General features: G+C 32.9%; 1 protein-coding gene across 1 annotated transcript; it reads right to left on the bottom strand.

The window, feature by feature from the left end:
- Positions 1-193: 193 nt before the first annotated feature.
- On the bottom strand, positions 194-27623 carry LOC128989780 (BTB/POZ domain-containing protein 6-like). The gene is made up of 6 exons (XM_054411825.1): positions 27470-27623; positions 13477-13588; positions 6005-6144; positions 5405-5612; positions 4505-4655; positions 194-1076 (listed from the first exon to the last, which is right to left on the bottom strand). The coding sequence occupies exons 2-6, from the start codon at positions 13585-13587 to the stop codon at positions 337-339; spliced, it is 1350 nt and encodes a 449-aa protein (XP_054267800.1). The 5' UTR covers position 13588; positions 27470-27623; the 3' UTR covers positions 194-336.

Here is a 27623-nt window from a genome sequence, read left to right as displayed (position 1 = left end):
TCAGAAAATGATCAAAATATTGTGATCGAGAGAGGAATACATGGCCTTCTACAATCATAAAACTACATTTTTATATGCAACTTTATTGCATTTTCTAACTGATCCAAACACAGTCTGGTCCCAATCAAATTTGAATCAGCAAGACTCGTATTTTTGTTAGATTGAAGGAAAGAAACAAATAAAACATATTAAATTGGTACTATGTAAAGGCAAAGCATTTAATTACAACTTTAACATTGTACAATATCATAAAATAATAAAGGTCATTGGAATGTTTGATGTAGGAAAGTGACTGCTGATTATAGCTGAGTACGTCACTAAGAACATTGCCAATCCTCAATTATCTTCCAGTCTATAGTACAGGCTTTGTGAACAAAAAAACTTCAAACGATCCTTGCATTCAAGCAGCAAATGTTCATTCTCATGGATTGGATACCACTCATACTTTGAGAGTAGAACGTTTTGTGCAAAGCTTACATTAATTTGATACTTACTGTTCGGTAACAAGACCACATTATACCCATCATTAGTGAATGGAACCTCAAATTTTTGGCCATACTCTACTTCCTTGCAGAAAGTGAACTTAGTAAGAGGGTCAGTAATATGGTATGAATCTGGACCTGTATACTTTCTTATTTTGACTGTCCCATTGACACGCCATAGCCAGCCTGGAGGATCCATTCTCTCTCGTTTTGGTGTCATACAAACCAATGGCAACAGCTCTACAGCAGACTGTTTGGTGCGAATGTCAAAGTTACATTGACTATTACACTCTTCTCCTGAAAGGTTGGTCAGTTTGAGTTCCTGTACACTAGAGTCTGACTTAAATCGTTTGCACTGTCTTATATCCTTGCACAATCTTTTCCTGGGTTCCAACTTATTGTTGAACATGATCGTTTCTTCTATCTTTTCCTTCTTCCCAATAGATTCTGCCACGAGTAGCAATTCGTTATTGTTCAGTATTTTTGTAGGAGTCACTTCATTCCAGAACTGTTCATAATTCAAAGTGCAAATCCTCAAATGTTCTGAGATTCCAGAAAGCTGTTGTCTCAATACTTGCCCATCTTCACTGTCAACTGTAACAGTTATTTGTTGTTAGTGATAATACAACACAATCCCATGTTCTAGGGATATTTGTGGGGATACTAGGCTTATCTAAATCGAAAAGAGTCAATCTTGACAAAATAAAAATACCAAATTTACACTGTAAAAGAATATTTCACAATCATTTGGTAAGTGGCATATTTAATTTTGGAGAACAATTCTAAGCCTACTAAAATATTGCTTAGTACATTATGCAAGGAGAGGGGTACACCTGATATTTCGGAGGGGGTCCATCTCCAATCCCCCCTGCTGGAACTGTGAATGTTGACTATAGTGTAATTTTATTGTTTGTTTGTGCCAGTAATGACTCTTTTCTATTCAGGTAAGCCTGCTATCCCCTCAAAGAAAACTTTTTGGTTATTTACTGGTACAAATGTTGAACAATAAAAATATGCATGTAGGTTCTATACTAATCTGTTGCAAATCTCAATCCCAAAATATACATTCTATTATTATATTAAACTCCCATACAACCACTATACAATGCTACACAAAATGAGCACTGTAGAAGAGAGAACATGCCACATTTCTACATTAATGTTACCAGGGTGTCTAGTTTATTTCTATTTTAAAACTCAAGACTAATTCCAGAATTTTCAAGACTAATTCCAGATTTTTTTAAGACTAGTTTTTCAACAATTAGTAATGTGTTGATACCAAAATGTATCGATTCTCAATTCCTGATACCGGTAACTTACCAATATTTTTATAGTTCAACCAAATTTTCTAAATAATTTGGTTATACTACACCAACCACTGTCTTTATGTCATAAAGTATTATTAAGATAATGGGGTGTTTTTCAATTAAGGTAAAAATCGGTCTTAGAAACGTTATTGTCGTCGTCCGTGATCACGGAAACAAAATCATGGAAATTCCCGACTTTGATATCAAAAATAAAGACTAAATTCCGACTTGTCAAGACCATTTTGAAATTCAATACCAATTCCTGAATTTCCCGTTTTTCCCGACTACTAGACACCCTGGTTAACATTGATAATTAATTATGACCCAATTATTGATATTACTAACACTACCAACCATCCATCCTAAAGCACCAACCAATCCAGTGCATCGAATAACATTAGTATACTTTATAGCAAGAGTAGAAAGTGAGTCATTAAATTTCTGAGGCCATGTTTGAAGTGCAAGATTTATTGAGCACTTTAAATGGTCGAGAATAAAATAGACCCACTTTCACTTGTGTTTTGAACGTTACTTTTTGTTACTACAAAGACTAGGCCTAATTACTTTCTTGAACATTACAAAACTCGTAGCATTTTCAGGTTATAACTTCAATTTCAAGTTAATATTTACTTTGGTTGTACAGTTTGAGTTGTTGAAAATTAAACTAGAGTTGACAAAACAATAACAAATCTTTGTTTGTTTACGTCAGCAAAATCCAAAAAAGATAGTAAACATTACTTTCGTATAGTAAACTAAACATTCTTTTGCCGTAGTAAACAATGTAATGATGCATTTTCGAATGATGAAAATGAGTTTGTAGAAATTGCTACATTTGCGGATGAAACTGCAATTTTATCTGTTCGTCATGATCCAATTCAAGCTTCTCAAAATTTACAGCAAACCCTGAATATAATAACTGATTGGTTTAACACATGGACATTCATTATTAATTCATTTCATTATTAATGAAACTAAATCTGTTCACCTTTCTTTTACTCAAATCAAAATGCTTGTCCTCCTGTCAGAATAAACAATATGCAACATCCTGAAATAACTGAGGTTAAATACTTAAGTATCCATTTAGATTCAAAGCTAACATGGAAAACTCATATTTGGAGAAAACGTCAGCAATTAAATTTAAAAAGAAACCAGTTAAATTGGCTCTTTGGACAGAAATAAAAACTCAGTCTGGAAAATAAATTATTACTGTATAAAACAATATTGAAACCGATATGGACATACGGAGTGCAACTTAGGGGATCGGCGAGTGCGTCAAATATAGATATAGGCCTAATCCAACGATACCAATCCAAATTACTGAGGACGATAACCAACGCGCTTTGATACGTAAGTAACAGAACACTGCATGAAGACCTTATGGTACCTACAATCAAAGAAGAAATAACGAAGTTAAGTGAGAAATATATTTCAAAATTAGAATCTCATCCAAATCATTTGGCATTGAACTTGGTCTTCAACACTGACACAATTTACAGACTTAAAAGAAATTCAATTCCGGATCTGTCCTTTTGATTATTGTAAGTGTTTCGTCTCGTCTCCAAATAATTGATGTTGACAGTGATTAGCAGCTATTTTATAGTATCCCGAACGTTACTTGTTTCATAATATTTACTTATTGTTCATATTTGTCATAGAACAGATTGTAAAGTAAAAAAAAACATTCTTTTGTCATAGTAAACAATGTAATGATGAATTTTCGCAGGTGATTAACATGTAACGAAAACAGGTCATTTTAGAGTAGTGTAGTAAAAATTTCTTATAATGACAATGAGGATACAGTAACAATATCTTATGGTGAAATCAACACCTTCCCTTACACGGAACATTGTGATCTTCCCTCATTACACCAAATTACAATGTTGGTGTTTTTAGCGAATTTCCCATATAGGGAATAAGCTATTACCGTAGTACTCACGGTAAGACCTGGACAAGGGACCGATTTTTTTTTTCGTTTTGAGGTCCCTAGAGGTCAAAAACACCACCCGTTCAAATTCATATATATATTTATATATATATATATGTGTCCGTTAGCACGATAACTCGAGCAAAAATGATCCGATTTTGATGAAATTTGGTACAAACATGTAAACCTACGTTTATTCGAACGAGTTCGCGAACCAGCATGATCGGACCATGGGAACGGGAATTTATGGGGGCTTTAATGGGGTAAAAATGGGTTTTTCCCATTTTTGACCCAAAAAACATAAAATTTTGCAATTTCTTTCGAAACTATTTTGTAGAGCTTAAAAAAACAAATAATTTAGTATATTGAAGCGTTATAATGCGCCTAATGGTTACGGAGAAAATTCAAAAAAATTGTAAATTTAAAATTCCCATGTTATTCTTATGGAGAATAAGTAAACTGTTGTAGTTTGCTTGTTTATAAACATATTTTGCCCAAATTTAGAAAATGTTTTTATTTCTTACTAACTATTAACATTTTACATAAAAAACACTTTTACCCTCCCTGTTGCAGCAAACCTAAGTATGTTTTAAACTGATTCTATTTAAATAGGGAATAAATGTGATATTTTTAAAGAGACATTTTAGTGTAAAACCATTCAGGGAAATGGAAATTCGCTTAATCTGCAGGTTTGCTGCGGCGGGGGTATTTTACTTTAGGGTCATAATTCTAAAATAATCTTGTGTAGATATATAAAAGTGGCAAGTGAAAATAACATGTATTTGGCCCACCTTTGTGTTTGGCCCACTTTACAGCAGCTCTCCACAACTCAATCTCTGCGACTGTGAGTCCATCCTGCTCCAACATTGTGATGAATCCTTCTGCACAGACCTCCAAGAACTGTGGACTTGCCAGCACTTTGTCCGTCTCATATCGCAGGATCTGAAAAAAATTGTAAAGAAAATGTCGCAGTTTTGAATTTCATAGGTTGTTCACTAAAGAGCAGACTTGGTAAAATATTTTTGCTTACATTCTAAAGGTGGGTGACAAGCTGGTACCTTGGTTGTTCATACATTACGTCTTGTTTCATATGATGGATCAAGTATTGAATGTGGTGTGCATGTCTCTGGCGTATTTTAGGCCTGCCTTTTGTTTGAGACATTACTCCTTATGCACTGTAGTAAATTGAGTACAAAATGTCATCAGGAGTTGAGTAATTATTGTTGTTATTTGCACTTATCAAAATACAATGCAGATTGTGTATAGGGTCTAAATGTGAATTTAAAACTAGAAGAATAGGAGGGGTTTAAATTAACCTGTACTGGAAAGCAAGCAGGGAATTATCAAGTTTGTTTGTGACAACCCATCTTCTGAACTAACGGCCACAAAAGTTTCATGAATATTTAAGAATGAAACAATACACTATGCTCAATAAACCACTCAAAAATTTGTAGTCTGCTCAGCTGACTAACGACGTTGCTTGGGGGATGACATGTCGCACCAAACTGGCCTTGTGGAACACATGTCCGATACAGAGATGATGTCTTCAACATCTGTCAAAGAGATTGAGCTCTGATTAGCTAACACTGGTTGGTTTCAGGTATAACGTGCTTGGAAACAAAAAGTGTAGACATGAGGTCTGCGACACCAGAGTGTAACCTGCAAAACCCAACTATTTGTCTACTTATTACCTGAGTGATGTGAGAGTTGAGCTCAAGTTGATCTCGACACGCTGGGTTATTCAACAGTGAGCAGACGTTTTCTGGGGTCAGAAGTGTCGTCAACCTCAGAGCCAACTTATTCTTCAGTCTGGGCATCATATACTTCTCAGCAACATAGAACATGTTGTCCGCCTCATTAAATTCCAAATCTCCAATGATATCATACCCGTACATATACCTGAAATAATTTAGAATATTTAAAAAATAAATATTAAGTTAAGTTTAATTTGTAATTTAGTTTTGGACATTACTGCGATTTGATTGTGACACACTATGGGCCAGAGGGATATTGCGCTCCCCTCCAACTTCTATGTGAGGGAATTTTTTTCTTACTTATGTCCCTAACAAACCTATGGAACATTACGGAATGGACTCTTGATAACTCATGGCATTAAGTACCATTGTTAAGTGAAAATAAATTAAATGTTATTTAACTCTAATGGAAAATCCAAGGCCATTCTTCTAAACACTTATAAGAAGTGTTATAATCAATCAACCTTGAATGTAAAGACAATTAGAATACACTAAAATAAATTAGAGTTGGGAGATACAAAAGAACATTTTACTTACTTGAGTACGTTTCTGAAGGTGTCAGGGTACATGTCTTTTAAGGGAACATCATTCTTCTCTCTCAGACCACTATCCTCCAGTTCTAACCTGAACACAGGACTGTGAGCCATTAACATTAGCTTCACTGCTCCAATCCTCTCCTGCAATCAAACTATACTGTAACATGTGTTTAACACTTTTTCTGCCAGTCCATTCATCTGAACATTTGTAGCTTCATCTGAGGAATAGCCTATAAATCCATTTTTAACCGACTTCCCCACTACCAACAAAAGGAGGAGGTTCTCAATTTGTCTGTGGCGATGTTTTTTTTCTATGTATGTTCACCAATTTCTCTGCCATTCTTTTACCGATCAGCGTGGTTCCACCACCAAAATAACCAGGAGAGTTTCTATTTGGTACCATATATAGCATTATGTTTAAGTGTAGGCTAATATTTGTTTCGGTGAAAAATGCTGAAAACCTCAAATATTCAACATTTATTTTGTTTATATTTGTGCAGAGAAGTCAATAAATAATAATAATATTCCTACAGCTGTTAGTTGAAACCATTTAAATGAAGCTACAGACAGTTCTTTATGAAACAGTTGCTTCATATTGGTTAATAAACTATTTCTTGCCATGGTGCCTAAATAAATTACATTGAAAAAATGAATTTCGTTTTGTTGGTTACTATAAAAAAGGTATTTCAACGTTTGACCGGATTTGTGTATAATTCTGTTTTGAGTATTGAATATTCTGACTTATAAAAACCCTGCTGAATAGCTGTATGATATTGACAAATAAAGGTGTATTGTGAAAACCAAAGCATTTGTAAAAGAGGTCCAAATATAAATAAAATGCAATTATTCCTTATAGGACCTAAGAAGTGTGAGTGCATAATCGTCAATCGTCTTAAAAGTGTTAAATATTTTAATTACTAAACAATCATTCCACATCTGCAAATGCATGTTTACTAAACATGCATTTGCAGATGTGGAATGTTTATTAATATTCTCCAACTATGTACTATATCATATCAATACTATTATGCCTGCTTCGTAAAGTCCTAGAGGAAACTGATTTGCAATTTCGAGTTCCACTACATCTTGATCAAACAAAACCACTTAGGTACCCCTTACACCACTTTTAGCTGAACCAGTCTTTCATATACATATTTTACAAAGGTACATGTGTGATAACAACCAATTTTCTACTTTTGAGAGATTTTTTAGTGCTGGTGGCTGAGGAATAACTTTTATATTGTTCCAAAAGGCTTGAGACATTACTGTATTTCTTTTTATAATGTAGTAGTACAAAAAGATAATGTCTGGCATTTCAATGTCTCTAGGAAAGACATTAAGTTTTTCATTAGGCCTAACATAATGGACAACTCTTTGTTTTTTAGGGGAAATCTAAAAATGTTAATTTTTATACCCATTGATTATGTAACCTGAACAGGTGACTCAATCAGTTTTAAGATAATGATTGTTCTGTGGCACTTTTGATTGGTTCAAACAGTTTTGCTTATCGAAAAAACCTCAAGTAATCAGTATATATAACAAATTATACAGTCACTAAAAATCATAAAATAATTTATTTTTGTAAAAAAAATACAACCGACTTCAAACGCTCTAAAAAGAATGAAATAATTTCAATAAAGTAAACTTTTTTATTAGTCAAGCTCATGTATTTCAAGTCGGCGCGGCTCTAACTGCAAATATGAATAAAATAAAAGATTGAGAGTGTATTTTGAAAATCAATAAATGAAGTATTTTCTTGTATTTTATGTTTACATCAGAATGAATGCACTATGAAAATAACACACATAAATGTTCTATATGAATAGGAAACTGATTTATTTTTGATATTATGATTGGGAAAAGAAGCTAGTTAAATATTAAAACGTTACTTTTCCAAGTTATTTAAATGCATTATAATCTTTTTAAAGATACACGTTAATATCACTATAAGATTATAATTTATTATCTTATTTCAAAAAAGTTATGATTGTATCTGCCGATCTTTGGTTACAGTAATAAAATAACACCCTATGAAAAAGACATGCAGATTAACACCTTTAGTTATAGACTAGCTGTGTGCCCGTTCTACGCACGGGGATCTTATCGTAGTCAGTTAAAACCTTCTTATATTAAGCACAGCAGTTGGTTTGCATACTTTCAGATATGCTGACAAAACTATTCTATATAAACCGTCGCAAATACAGTATCTGACAGTTTCAAGCCAAAACTAATGCTTCGCAATAAAATGTCACCCGGATCTTGTTGGTCCATTATATGTTAAATGCAATGATTAAACTAAAAAATGCTTTATAGATCTATAAGGCATAGCCCTAAGATCCTATAATTGAAAGTTACTTTCCACAATGGTTAAAAAAGTTTTTAAGGTACTACCTCAACCTCACAATTTAACACTTTATTCGGGTTGACTTTTTCATTATAAAGGTGTTCTTGTCCTTACCGTGAACCACTGAGAAATAAGGACATTAATGCGTTACCAACACCCACAAAAATACATAACTTAATTAGGGAATTTGCTACGCTTTAAGCATAACAAAGTACATATAAAATTAGTATTTGAAATCTTTGTTAATGTCATAAAATTTTATCATAACAATTTATATTTGCTTGGACCGAAGATGACGCGAAATCCTGTCGAAATGCTACATGAATCGGCTTGCTATATGAAATGAAGTACTATAGACGATTTAGATTGGTAATTTATAATAAATATTACCAAAATAGGCCACGAACTATTGATACATAAACAACGTTTAAAGCGTTTGAAAAATTCATGATGGTTTACTGAATAAATGTTAAAATGTTTTACTAAAATGCGTTATCGTTTTCTTAGCATAAACTAACATTTTGGAATCCAGACAGAAAAAGCAAAACTTATACAGTTAAAACATCAATTAAATTGAATAGCCTGTAATAAATAAGGTGCAACACCAACGATAACTAATTTGTAAATTACAGTGAAGTGTTGGTACGTAAAAATGATTCTTGCTGCTACCAACGGTTCAAAGTAAAAGAACCATTACCAAAAACCAACGTTTACAGTTAAGAACTATAACTATAGTACATCCGACCAATTATATGCGTTAATCAAGTCCCGAGGTTATTGATCTCTTGGTTTTGGATTTTCTCATAAAAAGTTATCGGCAATCAAAGTTATTTCCCATTAATTGCTTTATTTGTAAACAACTCTTAATGTAAACTTATCGGTGTCAGTTTGAAAAAAAAAAAAATAACCTTATACAACAACTTTCTGTTACGGTATTTAATGGATTACTTATTCCCTAAACAATGATTGGTACATCTATTAACACTAGAAGGAAATGTGATAAAAATCCATCGATCTCTATTATTATTACAATTGTAATAATAGAGATCGATGCAAAAATCACACAACGTTAGGTTTTTGGACGTTTGTAATTTTATTTCTTAAGTAGGTAGGCCATGTATTCTAGGGAAAAGTACCGGTATCAAGGATCGTCGTCAAAAAGGTTGTTATAAGTTTGAAATAATTGGGTAGGCGTACGTACCCAAGAGATGGGCTATGGGCCTATTGGCTGTATGGTCCAGCGATTGCATCACACGGTGAGTAGGATCTATTGACTATATATAGTCAATGGTAGGAACAGAAAGTGACACATTGGAAAATCGAGTTTAGCATCATCCGTAAAGCTCTGTTACAATCACCCACTGCAGTTGTGATTTTTTACTTTACACTTTACACAACCGCCATTGAAGCGCCGTCAATGAGTGGAACCTTGTTTCTAAGCTATTGGCAACGATCATTAATAAATTTAAGTTTCCCAGCCGTATACAACACTGATTCAATGTCTTCTTTCTGGTTATCAAAACTCAAGAACAATTTTATACACAGAGAATCTCTGGTTCCTGACCTAATTGATGCCTAGTTATTTAATTTAATTGACGGTTACACTATATTATTCCACTTGCGATTAATTAAATCCTTTATGTAAGAAAGACGTTTTTAATCTAACTTGGACGGGACTTGCCTTCAAAACGTGATAGGAAATAGTTGCGGTATTTGTAAACAACATTTGTAAACATATCAGTGACAGCTAGAAAAAATAATCTTGATCCAAACAGCTGTTCGTTTTTTCATAGATGATTATGTGATAAAAATTGGACGAAAACTTGACAAAGATTGCACAAAACTGCATTTTTGAACGTGCGTAATTTTATTTACAAAGTAGTGAGGCCATATTTTAATGGCTAAAGACACTCTCGCCAATCCAGTGAATACATTAAAATGACTTGGATCTTGATAGGTACTCTCGTTTTCCTGGAGAAGATTGCGTAAAATGCCATCTTGAGTGTTACAGACAGACAGACAGACAGACAGAAATTTAGATGAGACTTGTTTCGGCTTCTTTAATGTATAAAACGTTAAAATAACCTAAAAATTTATGATTCTGAGCAATGTACAGACAAAACTCTAATTTTATTTATATAGATAGTCACATCCAATGTAAACATCCTCTTTAAATGTTGTATCAAAAATCATTATAGAGCCGCGCCGACTTGAAATACGTGAGCTTGACTAAAAAAGTTTACTTTATTGAAATTATTTCATTCTTTTTAGAGCATTTGAAGTCGGTTGTATTTTTTTTACAGTCCATTCATCTGACAATTTGTAGCTTCATCTGAATAATAGCCTATAAATCCATTTTACTCATCAAGTTAATCTAATTTCAACAAGTCCAATCTATATATCTAATTCCGTAAGCCCAAAATTTTACAATGAAATTATGAGCGAACGGGAGGGCGTAGAAAGCTGTGATAGGTCTCATTTTAAAGGTCTGGTTATGAAGTTTTGAGGAAAATTATTCATTATTCTTAATTATACACCAAAAGGTTTTTACGGAATAAAATAATTCACATTTAAATAACATGGGAATCTGATTTTATGTCTTTCTATTTAGTGTAAACACAGCTGTGATTATATAAATTGGAAAAATTTTAACCACACCTGAATGTGGATTATTTTGTTATTGTAAAATTGATAGTGAAGTAGTACAACATAAAGTGAAAATTAGATAAAATCTTTTGAACAAACAATTTTATACTTTTAAACTTAATACTTTACAATGGATTGTTCTTATTTGCACAGTAATAATGTATAATGTTGGAAGACCACCACGCAGAGGTATTGTTCCTCAAAATGAGAACAGCAGGCGCCAGATTTGGCACCATATTAATGGAAGAAGAATAAATGAGTATCGGATGAACATAAATTTATTCCTTTGTATAGATTACCACTTTTAAATGAAATTCCATTGCACAGCATAGGACCAATGAACGATGGGTACTTTCATGGTGGTGCATTGCGCAATTTGATTTGGTGAAATTGTGGCGCAAGGCCAAACCTTCATAAAAGTTGGCATTTATTTAAAAACCCAGTGTTTACCCATGGTCAACTTTATGTTGCTTTTAGATGGGGAAAGAGGCCAGATGATGTTAAAATAGGGCTGGAACCAAATAAAGACCAAGGAATCGACCAAAATGGATACTATACAACAAATGTTGTTTTCAGAGAGATTTTGTTATAGAATCAGCATTTTACAATTTGGATGATGACATTATCTCTATGTGTTTTAATTTGTCTATATTTAAAGAAATCTAGATAGATTTAATTAATAGTCATGAAGATTGATATTGGAAAATGTTCCTTAGTTGTATTATGATTAGAAAGTTTATATTATAAACACACCGCATGTCCTTTGGAATTTTTATTTTAAACAGAGCAGACATCAAAATGCATTATGCAGGTATGTAATAACTATTTTACATATCATAATATACAAAAATGTTAAGTGATAACTTAAGGTAGGATAACCCATGAGACTAATAATTTGTACAACATAATTACTAGAATATATATAGGGGCTATTGCCCCTACAAGACACTAGTCTAGTGAAAATGTTGTCTATGTAGTTCAATATCTGTACATTACAGCTTAAGGGGGTTTCAGAATTATTCCAGATTTTAAATTATAAATAAATTAAGGTTAGTTGAATCTTTAGTCTGTGTTGTTGCCTATTTTAAAATGTTTTTATCACGACCACAATGCTAACATCTTTTGCGATGGGAGCTATATACAAGCATCAACCACGATCACAACCAATTATTAACAAAGTCTCCTCATTCAAAATTCCTGTAAATCTGATCAACTTTCGGTACCAGTTAAGTTAGTTTGAAAAAGCGGTAGGCCCTACTCAATTTCAGTTGAAGCATGGACTAAGCAATACAAGTAGACTTCTCATCGCATTGTCAATTCTCAAGGTTATTTTTCATGTCTAGTTTATGTACGTCAACACTGATTGCTAGTGTATACAACATTTTTAGCGAATTTCCCTATAGGGAATAAGCTATTACCGTAGGTCTCATGGTAAGACTTAGTCCCAGGACCGATTTACTTTTTCATTTTGATGTCCCAAAAGCCAAAAACACCATCCGTTCAAATTCATATATATATATATATTTTTTTTATAGTTCTGTTCACTTTTTAGGGCTACTTTTTCAATTAATAAGCGAAATAATAAAAACCAGAATAATATATATATATATGTGTCCGTCAGCACGATAACTCGAGCAAAAATGATCCGATATCGGTTCAATTTGGTACAAACGTGTAAACCTACGTTTATTCAAACGAGTTCGTGAACCAGCATGATCGGACCATGGGAACGGGGTTTTATGGGGTAAAAATTGGTTTTTCTCATTTTAGACCCTCAAAACATGAAATTTCACAAATTTTCTCTAGACCAATTTGAAGAGCTTAAAAAAACAAATAATTCTGTATATCGAAGTGTTTTTGTATGGTTATTGGTTACGGAGAAAATTATAAATAAAAAAATCCCATGTTATTCTTATGGAGAATAAGTAAACTGTTGTAGTTTGTTTTTTATGCATATATTTTGATCAAACTTGGCCAATCTATTTATTTTATACTAAGCTATTAATATTTTACTAAAAAACGCACTTTATTACCCTGTATGCAGCAAACCTAGGTACTCGTTAAACCTAATGTTAGGTATTTGAATAGATTTAATTGAAAATCAAATCAGGCAAATGGAAATTTGCTTAGTCTGCAGGTTTGCTGCGGCGGGGGTATTTTTATATTACTTTAGGGTTATTTTCATGATTTGTGCTTTACTGTTCGGTTATATAACAAGAAGACCAGTTATTGCTTATGATTAGATCATTTTATTTGGTTAAACAACTTTTTAAATGACTGAAATAACAAGAAACAAATTGTTAACATAACATGACCTCTACAGTGTGACGTACAGAACTCACAATAAAATTGGCTTCAGCTGTTCCATAAGGATGACAAATCTACTAAGGGAGTATGTTTTATCTATGGTTATTTTATCTAGGCCTATCAAGCCTTCTCAATTTTAATGTTCCAAGCATAACACAAGTATGTTATGTACTTACAGGTTCGACCAAACTCTTTTCTCCAACAATGAAAAAACAGTCAAACTTTGGTTTATCCGAAAATAGAAACTGGATGAATTCCGGTGGCTCAGGTGAATTTTGTTCAGCCATTCTGTAAATAAATAAGAAATCAAACACAGTCGATGAAGCAAAAAGACAGTACAACAATTAGGCTTGTCTCGTTTCTAGGACACTCCAAGTGGTTCCATGAAACTCCATTTCAAATACAGCAATCACTGATAATTATTGGCTTTTAGCGAATTTCCCATAGCCTATAGGGAATAAGCTATTACTGTAGGTCTCATAGTATGGCCTAGACCCGGGACCGATTTGCTTTTTTGTTTTGATGTCCCCAGATGCCAAAAACACCCTTCGTTCAAAGACAAATTCATATATAATATATTTATGTGAGGACTTTAGCGCGATAACTCGAGCAAAGATGATCCAATTTTGATGAAATTTGGTAAAAAACGTGTAAACCTAGGTTTATTATTCAAACGAGTTCGCGAACCAGCATGTTGGACTATGGGAAAGGGGATTTATGGGGTAAAAATTGGTTTTCCCGTTTTCAACCCGTGTTTTTAGGGTTTCATAATTTCATATTTCCAAACCGTTTTGTAGAGCTTAGGGGATATTTACAATGCCAACAATATCAAAGTGTCCTCTTAATCAGTTTCATCCATCATGAAATTGGATAACATGTCTTTAAGTAAACACATTTTTTATCTTTCCCCTCAAAGAGCCACAATTTTTGTTCTTTTTGCCTAGAAATTAATAGAGGCATTTGTGCACCATAAATTACACCTTTTCGCAATTTCCTTATAGGGAAGAAAGCTAATTATTATTAGGCACGGAAAGACATAGATCTTAGTAGGCCTACGTAGACTGATTTACTTTTTTATATTTATGATCCACAAAGGCCAAAATAACTTTTTGTTCAAATTTCTATATACTGTAAATAAGTTACCTATTTATTAACAGGCAAGCATGTTTCTTTAACACGTTCGCTGCTGACCGCTAGATGCCGGGACGGCGCCAGGAGCTGAACTAACGCTCGCCGCTGCATAAACATTGCTGCCGATACACTGAATTACAGTAAAAACAACAGTAGTTGTACTGGATGGCAATGTTCTGCAATAAAACTGGCTTTGGACATAGTACTAAGTGATTCCGATAGATAGCAGCACTACCCAGGTTGCAGTCGGTAAAGTAGTGTCGCTATATAGCAGGAAAGAGGTGCGACAAAGCCCTGTTCTAAAAGACCCTTTTAGTGATTTTGGGAAACTATATTTTTTATTGTCAGAAAAGTCCCCACGAGCTGCAAAGAAATATAGGACGCTCGTGACAAGCTGGCTGATCCATGGTAACGTTAAACATCGATGAACGGCGACGTTCCGGAACGTTCCTAGCCCTAGCTCCTGGCGCCGTGGCCCGTTTGATATTCCGGAACATCCGTAGCAGCGAACGTGTTAAAACCTTTTTTCTCAGCTCGTTTGCATCGCTGGGAAAATCTACACATACTGTTGGAAAGATATTATACTGTAGATGTGCAAAATCCCTTTATAAATTAAAATGGGCTAAAAAATAAGCACAAAAAATGAATTTTAAATTTAAAAAAATTATAAATGGGCTTTATGGGTTGCCATGCTGGTGACGAAATAACAACAAAATATAAACAGAAAATCAAAACAATTGGAAGAAATTACATGTTTTATTACAGAGTAGAGTAAAAATAGAGAAGCCTGTACGATATTTTTGGTTGAGTTTTTGACCACTGGACGACCACTAGTATGAATAAATTGGCTATATGTGTCCATGAACACAATAACTCTATTTTGATGAAATTCAGAATGAATGTGTACACAACTGGAATCAGCATGATCGGGTATTGGAAAAAGGGGTGTTGTGGAGTTAATAACTTTCAATAATTTAGTTTTAGTATCAATTTTTTTTCTTAAAAAAGAAATGCCCAATTTTTAAAGCCATCAAGTAAACCTTAAAACACAAATAGTTTTGTATATTGAAGCATTGTTGTACAATTATTAAAGGTTACAGAAAAAAATGTTTTAAACTGTATGCGAGTGAAAATGTTCCTGGCCTATTATTTTGAAGATACTGTATTTGTAGTATATTAAAGTGTTTTAATATTTTTTGGGACGGGGTCAACATGTTACAAATATTTATTTGCTTTTAAATAGGTTCTAGGTATTTTTTTGTATTTTTTAAGTCTTGAAATTCACGACTATCAGCTTAGATTTTTCAACTTTGACACTATTTTTGGACTAGCCTAATTAACTTATTCATGCCAAAATAAATAATGCCATATTTTTATGTTATCAATAGTTACTAAACTTACAAACAAGGAGCATATAATAATTTTGTTTTCATTGAGAGCTGACTACCATGACAAAATAAGTCTGTCCCTTGATTTGACGCCCCGACCATAATGGAAAAATTTGCAACTTTGGAACACAACAGTGGAAAGCCTGGCGGCAATAGCGTTAGTTGGTTTTAGAGACTGGTTCGGGATGAGCGAAGGAGTGGGGGCGTGACGTCACTCTTCTCTTGAGTGAACACCATTACCGCAACGATACGAAGTGAAGCCATCGGTGGTCGTGGCGTAGTGGTTAGCGTATTCAACTGATGTCCATGAGGTACCTACAGTACCGGTATCCAAATCGAATCCCACCGGTGACATTAACTTTTTGTCAAAGATTTAGCTTAGAATGTGATTACTTCTTAACTGTACATCTTTTGATGGAATTTTAAGCATTTAAATAACTTCATTTTATGAACAGAACTGTTTTTTTTTATTATAGTAATCCTTCATTTGATTTTTATCTTGTTTTTTATATATATAGATTATCAGCAAATTTGGATGTCTAGGTTGGGTTAGGTATGACAGTTTCATTTTATATAGCCTAATTAAAAATTTAAAAAAATAATTTTATATTATTAAAATGTTAATTTTAGCCTACAATAAAAACATTTATTTTATAATTAAAAAGTTAAAAAATTGACCTGACGAGGAAACTGAGACACTAGTGATGCTGGATTGCGAGATGTTACAATCAAAAAGTTTCGATTGTTTGAACCTCTCGAGACGTTTCGATTGTATTTTTGCTTAGCGAGAGGTTCTTACCAAGAGGTTTTTACCGAGAAATTCGTAGCGATTGTTTCGTTTCAGCGCAGCATGAACATATAATTTCTCTCGTATTCGTTTAAGAGAACCCAGGGTGTCCACAAAAAATTTGTCATTAATTTCCATGACTTTCCATGACCATTTACCATTGATTTCCATGACTCACAAACTTTACTCGAAAATTATAATATAACCTACACACACGAATAATAATGAGTATTTGGTATTTGGTGAATGAGTAGTATGGGTATTTGAGCTTTATATATATAGATTACTTACTATACCGGTATCTACGGAATAGTGAATCAACTTGATACCACTCAATAATAACTATTGACGTTATATTTTACATACAAAATGTTTGTATCTACATCAAAATTTTTATAACAAGACTGAAAGTTCTTGTAAATATTATGTTAACATTATTATTAGGCCTCCTGCTATTTTCTATTCCTGCTGACATGACGGAGTGAGGTGTTTGTTTAAAATTATCTATACTATTGTTAAAGAAGAGGTGGTGTCTGTGTGTGTGTGTGTGTGTTTGTATGAGATAATCTCAAAAACTACCGAACCGACTGGGCTCAAATCGCACACAAATGAAGCTACAGCTCTGAGGATACATAAAGAACTATTCCCGCTTCAATATTGCCCTAGGGCTCTGTCCCGTGGGCTTTCAAAAATTTGAGGTGAGTGATTTAAAAGTAAATATTAATTGATGGTATCCATAGTAACAAAGAACAAACCTACAAAGATTAAAAATGTAAACAAGCAGAACTGTCAAATGAATTTTGATTTCACAATTCCACACAGCTGGTTGAAACATATTAAATACTGCACGAATATTAGAACAGAGAGGGTAAGGATTATAAATTTAAAATAATGATGTCACTTACTAGCCTGAATGAAAACATTATTTACTTAAATTAGCTGTTTGCCCGTTCTACGTACGGGAATCTTGTAGCAAGTTGAAACCTTCTTATATTCAGAACAGGAGTTGGTTTGCATATGAATATTTCCTGATATGCTGGCAAAACTATTACTGTATAGGAATACATATATAAACCTTCGCAAATACAATATCTGACAGTTTCAAAGCCAAAACGAATGCTTCACAATTATATGTCACCCGATCGTGTTAGTCCATATTTTATATCTAATGATAAAAGGAATTGCTTTATAGATATATATGAGGCATAGCCCTAAGGTAGGCCTGTAATTGAAAGTTACTTTTCACACTGGTTAAAAGTAGTTAAAATACTTCCTCAACCTCACTACTGCACACTTTATTCAGGTTAAAATTTTCATTAACAAAGGTGCTAAATGTTAATGCTTAAAAACATGTTGTCTTTTCCACGAAACACTGAGAAATAAGGACATTAATGCGTTACCAACAGACAGCATACACACACAAATACAGAATTGAATTAGGGGATTTCTTACGCTTTAACATTATAAACTAAACAATTATTTGAAAGTTTTTATAGTGTCATCAAATTTTATGATAATCGTTTTTAGGCCTAATCAAACTGAAAAATTGGGGGCCTAAATCCGTTGGCAAATATATAAATAAGAAAATAAATACACAGTCCACAAAACACTTATACGTTAACAACGCCAAGCTTTAAAAAATCATGATGGTTTGCTAAAAATATCTTTCAATGATGTTTTATCATTTTCATAGCATAAACTAACATTTTGGAGTCCAGACAGAAAACGCAAAAATTATACAGTAAGACATCAATTAAATTTAATAAGAAATAAGGTGCAGCACTAACGATAACTATAGGCTAGTTGTAAATAGTGATGTGCTTGTACAGTACGTAAAAATGGTTCTTACTGCTACCACCGGTTCAAAGGAAAAGTAGCAGTACCAAAAACCAACGTTTACATTTAAGAAAATAACTATAGTACTTACGACCAATTCAAACTGTCCTTCTAATCAAACTGTATTATAGGTGTTAATCCGTTGTTAAATATATAAATAAATAAATACACAGGCCACAAAACATGTAACATAACGTTAACAACAGTTTTTAAAGCTTTAAAAACTCACTATGGTTTGCTAAAAAAAAACTTTCACTTGATGGGGTGCAGTACTAAAGTTATTAATCTCCCTTGGTTTTAATTTTATGTTTAGGTTTTTGAAAATCAAAGTTATTTCCCATTATAGCATTATTTGTAAGCAACTTTTAATGTTAACATATTAATGACAGTTTGAAGAAACCACCTTTATCCAAACAAAGGTTTCTTATTTATTTAAAAGATTACGTAATCTCTAAACGATAATCGGTACATATATCGACCTGTGTCCTTGTTGACTTCCATATCTAAAATATATGAAAGAGTAATGTACAACCGTGTTGTGGATCATTTAGTAAATAACGATTTCTTTGATGATGAGCAACATGGTTTTCGAAAAGGCAAGTCCATAACTACTGCTTTAATGGATTTTACAGACACTATAATTGACGCAGTTGATAAAGGAAACAAAGTAGTTGGTATTTTTATGGACCTTACAAAAGCTTTCGACAGTATATCACACAAAATACTTTTAAATAAATTGCAAAATCTGGGTATAACAAATCGTTATATAGATTGGTTTGAATCATATCAAATCAAATCAAATCAAATCAAATCTTTTTATTGTCTTTCAGCTCTACAAAAGCAATTGACATTGTCAAATGGCACCTTATCATTAAAGCATTAAACATAGTCATAATAAATAACAGGAAGCTTGATCTTAAATAAATTATTTAAAAACTTATATCTAAAACCTCCAAGGACAAGAACTTATCTACAGAGTAAAAACATTTTAATTTTAACCATGAATGAAGGACTGTTTTGAATTTTTTTATTGGAATCGTTACTGCAGAAGGGGGCAATTTATTAAAAAATTGTATACTAAGATATTTGTAGCTATTGTGTGTAAGTGTAAGTCTTGTAATTGGTAAGTTGAGATGATGGCTATTTCTTGTGTAATGTTTATGTATGTCAGATCGGATGCTATACTGGTCTATATTCTCTTTTACGTATAATAAGCAATTTAAAATGTATAAAGATGGAAGGGTTAGGATATTTAGGGCCTTAAAATCTGCTTTGCAATCTTCCCTGGGCATTGTTCCTCTAATGCACCTGACTGCTTTCCTTTGCCATTTGAAAACGGTTTTGGCTCCTACAGAGTTACCCCATAAGAGAACACCATATTGTAGGTGAGAATGGAAAAATGCGTAGTAACAATTTAGAATAATTTGTTCACTTACATTGTTCTTTAATTTGTTAAATAAAAATACAGTTCTAGCCAATTTACTACATAAAAAGTTTGTATGCTCAATCCAATTCAGCTTCTGATCAATATGGATTCCTGGCAATTTTACTGATTTATTGTCATTAGAATTTATTCTAAGGTTAAAATGAATTTCTTCTGTTTTTGAGTTGTTAATCCTTAATTCATTTCCCCGAAACCACTCTTCAGCCAACTTTAACACCCCATCCCGTTCTTCAAGTGCTTTGTTCAGATTTTGACCACTTGTGAGGAATGTAGTATCATCAGCATAAAGAGTGGTTTTACAGGGAACAAAACAAGGCAAATCATTAATAAAAACAATAAAAAGTAGAGGCCCAAGGACTGATCCTTGAGGTATGCCAATTTTGATTTTTAACATATTAGATCTTGAATTATTTACCTGCACCAGCTGGAAACGGTTCACTAAATATGAGCTTAACAGATTTAATGATTTTTTAACTACTCCGTAAAAAGCCAATTTTTTAATAAGAATTTCATGAGAGACTGAGTCAAAAGCTTTAGCCAAATCAATTAATGTTGCAGACATATTAATTTTACCATCACAACCATTAAAAATATCTGTGATTATATTTTCCAAGGCCTTGATTGTGGACAAATTTGATCTAAAACCAAACTGACTATCACAGAACAAGTTATTTTTTTCAAAATATGAATAAATTTGTTGGTGTAGACAGTGTTCTAATATTTTAGAAAGAATTGGGATTAGAGATATCGGTCTGTAATTATTTGGATCAGTTTTTTCCCCTTTTTTGAAGATTGGTATTGTAACTGATATTTTAAGACATTCTGGAAAAATTTCTTGTTTAATCATCATATTATATAGAATGGTAAGTGGATATATCAAAAGAGGGCCTATCTTTTTGATTACATAATTGGAGAAGCCATAATAGTCTTCAGCCTTAGAACTACTTAGTCTATTAATGGACTCTATAATATTTAATTGGGAGATTGGTGACCATTGGAATTTAGTATCAACCTTTCTTGAAGCTGAGAGTAGAGCAATAGGGTCCCTTGCACTTTGTCTGTTAAGTGAACTGTTATTATTCAGTGGTAAACAAGCAGAATTTACAAAACTATAATTTAAAACATTTATATCAACTGGAACAGAATTTTCCATCTTAGAATCATTGATTTCATTCTTCATATCTCTCTAATAGAAGACAGTATGTTGAGATTGTGTCTGAAACAACTGGTAAAATCTTAAAACATAACTCAAAAATGATAAACATCAAACATGGAGTTCCACAAGGCTCTATTCTTGGGCCTTTGTTATTCTTGTGCTATGTGCAAGGAATGCCCTCTATATTAAAAAGCTTTAAAGGTAGCAATAGCAAGTTAGTTCTGTATGCTGACGATTCAAATTTAATAACATCATCTAAATCTTATAATGATCTTGAAATTGTGTGTAATAAACAAATAAATGTTTTCAATCCTATTTCTCAGAAAACAGTTTATTTTTAAATCATGGAAAAACAAATAAAATGTTCTTCTCAACAGTGCAAAATAAAGACAATCAGGAATTGTCCATATCAATAGAGCAAAGTCAAGTAGAGACAATAAAATTCACAAAATTCTTAGGTTTAATTGTGGATAACCATTTGAATTGGGATCTTCATGTTCTTCATTTAGTAAAAAAGATTTCTTCAGGATTATACGCCTTAAAAAGAATGTCATTTTTATGTAATCTAGAAACACTAAAATGTATTTATTTTGCTCATATACACTCACATCTGTCATATGGTCTAGCAATCTATGGGGGCACTAGTGCACAAAACCTAGATAAAATACTTAAACTTCAAAAAAAGGCTTTGCGAATAATGTTAAACCTGGAACCTAAAACATCTGTAAGAAACCACTTTTCACAATTAGATATACTAACTGTCTATGACCAGTATATTTTAGAATGCATTATCTCTGCCAAAAATAACATTCAAGTATGTGTTTCGCAAAGATATACACGTATATAACACAAGAAACAGAGATCAAATAGATATACCCCGGCATAACCTCACTTTTTTCTCAAAGAAAGCAACACAAATCGGATGTAAATTTCTTAATAAATTACCATCAAATCTGAAAACTAATATACACTCAAAGGGATTTAGGAAATTAGTAAGAAAATATCTCCAAGATAAAACTTGTTATTCTATAGAAGATTTCTTTTTATAGCTCTATTAATCCATCCTATAATCAAGCTTATTTGCTACCAGCAAACTAGAGCTGGTTGTAGGTATATATTTACAAAAACGATTTCAATGATAAAGAAGAAAAAAATACAAATTGCAAGATCTAGTGACTGGTGAGCGAATTTAATAAATTTGTCTTTAGCCTTTTGTTATGTAGGACTAACTAACCAAAAGAGTAAAAAATGTTTTAACTACATTCATAAATACACAACATTAATAAAGGATTGTATTGCATAGATTTAGCAATGTATGTAAATAAAATAATGTTAAAATAAGAAACATAATGTACTTGTTAGTTCTTATTTCTGTGACTCTATTCATGTATGTATGTACAGTTTGAATAAAGATGATTTGATTTGATTTGATTTGATTTGATTTATCTAGGAAACATTCGGAGGAAATGTGACAAAAATGCACAAATCTGGGGTTTTGGACGTTTTTAGTTTTACTTCCTAAGTAGGAAAAGTACCGATATCGTTGTCAAAATGTAAGTAAAAACCAAAAGTGACACATTGGAAAAGCGAGTTTAGCTACATCTGTAAGTTAAACTTCTGTTACGATGACAGCGAAATCAGATAGATCTTCCAAGATTTCAGCAACATCCACGATCACCCACTGCATTTTGTGATTTTTTACTTTGCACTTTACACAACTAACTGTCCTTGAAGCGCCGTCAATAAGTGAAAACCTTTTTGTAAGCTATTAGTGACGATGATTAAAAAAATGTAGGTAAGTTTCCCAGCACTAATACAACACTGATTCACGGCATTTTCCCCGGTTATCAAAACTCAAGAACAATCGTTGCACTTGCGATTAATTAAACCGCTTGAGTAAGGCACAACGTTTTTAATCTCACTTGGTTTGGATGTGCTAACAAAACTTGATCGGAAATGGTTGCGGTATTTGTAAACAACTTTTAATGCAAACATATCAGTGACAGCTAGAAGTGAGAACTAATCCAAACAGCTGATCGTTATTTCATAAAATGTAATAGTAAACATTAGGAGAAAATTTGACAAAAATCGAATGAAATTGGGTTTTTGATGGTTCGTTATTTTGTTTTTAATGAAGCGAGGCCATGTTTTTATAGCCAAAGACACTCTCACCAACCCAGTAAATACAGAAAAATGATTAGAACCTTGATTGGTAATCTAGTTTTCTAGGAGTAGGCCGCGTAAAATTACATTTTGGCGTTACAGACGGTGTCACAGAATGGACAAACAGACAGACATACTGACAGAAATTGAGATAAGACTCGTTTCGGCTTTCTTAGGCTATGAAACGTAAAAATAACCAAAAACTGCATGATTCTAAGCAATGTACAGACAAAACTCTAATTTTATTTATATAGATGTAGCTCTGTCAAACCATATGTTAATAACTTCATTAGTATATGATTCTTTCAGTTACTTCATTTGTTTATGTTTATGATCTATTATAGTTCTAATATCTGTGAAATGCTGTAATAATATTTTACAGGGGATAAATGGTTGTAAAAGAAATCATTCATGGATATAGGAAATAATTACGATGAGCTATTGGCCCGTCCTAAGTACGGGAATTGATTAATCAACTAAAACTGATACTATGTCAATATTTCCGTTTCTAATCCAAATAAAGTTTTTTTTTTAACATCATCACATTACATCAATTCTCTTGAGTGATTTGCCATTAAGTCTAATAAAATTATACATTGAAAAATCTACATGATAAAAATCTACATTATAAAATACAAAACAAATAAAGCAATCAATACAAACCTATGGGAGAAGTAAAACCTTTCAAATTGTAATCACATCTCCAAGATATTCTTCTAGTGAGTAAAATGCCCTCTCCAAAAGGAAACTTTTTAAAGATGATTTAAATTTAGAAACTGAGGCAATGTTTTTTATCCCAGCAGGTAGTTTATTGTAAACTTTTGGCCCTATATACTGGGGAGATAAATGAAATATTTTAAGCCTATGTTGAATCGGTTTTATAATATTTTTTAATCTTGTGTTATGTGTATGAGATGGTTGACAGTCCATGAATGTATTGAAATCACTTTTAACCATTAATGCCAATTTGTATATACTAGTGTACATGTTGCTTGAATTCGAGCAATTGCAAAGTATTACAGAAGTTATTTCAAAACGAATAACAGTCATATTTACAATGAGTTTAAAAGAGTCAACTCAAAGATTACCGGTGTATAACTCAGACCATGTTTATCTTAGTTATTGATAAACCTAAAGCAATCCGTCCGGTTTTCTCCTTCTCAAAATGCTTTGCTGTACAGGCAACACAGGTCATTGATAGAGGGCCAATTGACAACGAAAAGTCGTTTTGGGATAGTGTTAGGGCGCATTTGTAGCCTAATAGTTGAGATTGTCCAGGGTCAGGTGCTGACTGTGATGAGTTAAGTCTATTACGCGCCCCTGTTCTGTAGCTGCGGTCGTTATCACGATTACGCCTCCTGTATACGTTTCGTTGTAGTCGCGTCGGAGGCATTTAAAAGAAAAAAAAAACAACAAATAAACAAATTATTGCTACACAAAATATAAATTTACAAAAGATAAATGTACAAATTTAAGTTACCATCATGCTAACACGATCCGTCATAGCGACACAAAACAACGATAAATACACAAATTTAAGATACAAACAACCATACTAACACGATCCGTCTTGGAGGTTATGTTTACACAAACTCAAATAGTAAATAAATGTACTCAATGCGTTTCATTGAATTGAATAATAAATAACAGCAATTAAATTATACAGCTGATCAAAATGTAAACAATTATGTTTTTCATAAGGATAACATGGGAACTTTCAAAGCCACTGGGGCAGAGCCCATTGGACTTTTTTAAAAATGTAAGGCCAGTTTGCAAATCTACGCGACACGATCTTTCCAATGAGACGTCAATGGATAAAATCGGTTAAGAAATGGCGGAGGAGTTCAACCGACAAAGTTTCATGTAGCGTATTAATTATATAGATAAGAGCTAAAAAAGGTCCAAATTTTAAACTGAATAGGCCTAAATAAATCTTTACAATGTGTTCTATTGGGAACTCTGGCCATTATTCTTACTGCTCTTTTTTGAAGAACAAATATTTTTTTGGCCTGACTTGATGAGCCCCATACAGTAATTCCATAATTCATAATCGATGAAAAATATGCATGATATACTGCTATTTGTGTTTTTAAATTAGTAGTGTCCCTGATTATAGTAAGAACAAATGTTGCTGAACGTAGTCTTTTTGATAGGTTTTTAATGTGATTTTGCCAATTTAATTGTGAATCAATATCAATTCCCAGATAATTTATTGATTTTTGTGAGTGAATTGAATTAAAGTTTGTATTTAAACAGATTTCTTGGTTAATATTGGATGCAGAAAACTAAATTAGTTGGGTTTTTGCCACATTCATGGACAGACCATTTACTGCAAACCAGTCCCCGAGAAGTTGAAATTCATGAGTTATCGAGGCTTGTATGATATCATTGTTCTGTCCTGTACAAATTAGAGCGGTATCATCTGCATATTGAAAGGTAGACATCTTAGTAGCTTTACATAGATCATTAACATATATAATAAATAAACAAGGGCCTAGAATGGAGCCCTGAGGAACTCCACAGTGGTTTATGTTCCACTCTGATTTATAATTTCTCTGCATTTTTTGTACAATAAGTCTTTGTTTTTGGTTTTTTAAATAGGATCCAAACCACTTTAATTCAGTGTTTTTTATTCCATGCTTACTTAGTTTTTCTAAAAGTATATCATGATCCACACAGTCAAAAGCCTTGGATAAGTCACACAGAACACCCACAGTCTTCTGCGAACCATCCAAGGCTTTCGCAATGCAGTCAATTATTTTTGTTATGGATTTTTCAGTACTAAGCCCTGGGCGGAAACCAAACTGTGACGGATTTACTAGATTATTGCTTTCCAAAAATTCCGTTAGCTGAATCTTAACAATTTTTTCAAAAATCTTTGAAAAACATGGCAAAACTGCTATAGGACGGTAGTTAGAAGGATCGTTGACATCACCCTTTTTGAATAGCGGTTTAATCTCAGCAAACTTAAGCTTATCAGGAAAAACACCCTCGTCAAGGGACTGATTTACTATTTGGCATAATGGACGTTCGATAAATTTCAAGACTCTTTTAACAACAAAAAGAGGAATATCGTCCCAACCTGAGGACTTAGTGTTACTGAGAGATGCAAAAACTTTTCTTAATTTGTTATTTGAAACCTTTCTAAATTTAAATGTGAATTTGGAAGGTGGATGATTTTTAGTTAGTAGCTGAATGGCTTTAGATTTATCTGTTGACTGGTTAGCATACTGAGAAATATTAATAAAAAAATTATTGAAGTTAATCAGATATTTGCTTATTAAGTCCTGTTTCATTTTTCACTACTACCCAAGATGCTTTACTTTTATTTTTAGACTTATTTATAAAGTCATCATTAGCTTTAAGTTTTGCTAGTGCAACTACTTTTTTGAAAACCTTTCTGTAGTTTTTGTAATAAATTAAAAACTGAGGGTTTTGATTCCATTTTGATTCTTGGAGTAACTTACTTTTATTATCTGCGTTTAGTTTAAGCGTGTTACTTTATTTTCAATTCAATCTAATTCAATAACATTGGGTTTAACGAGTACCTAGGTTTGCTGCCTACAGGGAGGGTAACGAAGTGTGATTTTTTTATGAAATAAGTTAAATAAATTTGCCAAGTTTGATAAAAACCCATCCATAAACAAGCAAAATCCAACAAACTGATATTACAACAGTTTACTTATCCTACTAATATTATAGACAGAGGATACGCGTCCGGTAATCAGACATGGATTAGGCGTCCGGTAGTGACATCACCGGGTTGTGGGGTCCCGGAACGCCATTACCACAACGATACGATGTTCGGCCAGCGTTGTTCGTGGTGTAGTGGATAGAGTGCTCGGCTGATATCCAAGAGGTCCCTGGTTCGAAACCCATCGGTTTCTTTAACTTTTTGTCACAGATTTTGCTTTGAATGTAATTTCTTCTTAACTGTACATCTTTTGTTAGAATTTTTGGCATTTATAATTTTATGTTATGAAGAGAATTGAACCTTCATTTGATTTTTTTCATTATCAGCAAGTTTGGTTGGTTAGGTTAGGTTATGACAGTAACTGCCGGACGCCTAATCAACGTCCTGTTACCGGACGCGTATCCTCTGTGAATATTATAAGTAAGAAAGATTGGATGTACGGATGTATGGATGGATGTATGTGACAAGTAAACGCGAAAAATACTAAACCGACAAGGTTGAAATTTGGTATGATGATAGCTGACATTCCCGATTAAAATGTTCCTAATCATATGATAAGAAATGTTTTACCTTATAGTTGAGGTTGAGCTAATTTTAACAGTAACTTAGATCAAGAAAGTTAAGTCCATATTTAGTTGTTCAAAACATTATAACTTCAGAGGTTGCTCTGCTCACTAGTCACGTCACTTTTGGTTTTGTCACTTGACTTGACATTGACAGTTGA

Source organism: Macrosteles quadrilineatus, unplaced genomic scaffold (assembly GCF_028750875.1).
Source record: "Macrosteles quadrilineatus isolate MER2022 unplaced genomic scaffold, UCM_ALF_1.0 Scaffold_3__2_contigs__length_128488019, whole genome shotgun sequence".
Lineage (NCBI taxonomy): Eukaryota > Metazoa > Arthropoda > Insecta > Hemiptera > Cicadellidae > Macrosteles > Macrosteles quadrilineatus.
Note: the sequence above shows the minus strand (reverse complement) of the source record. Positions and strands in the feature narration are given on the sequence as shown.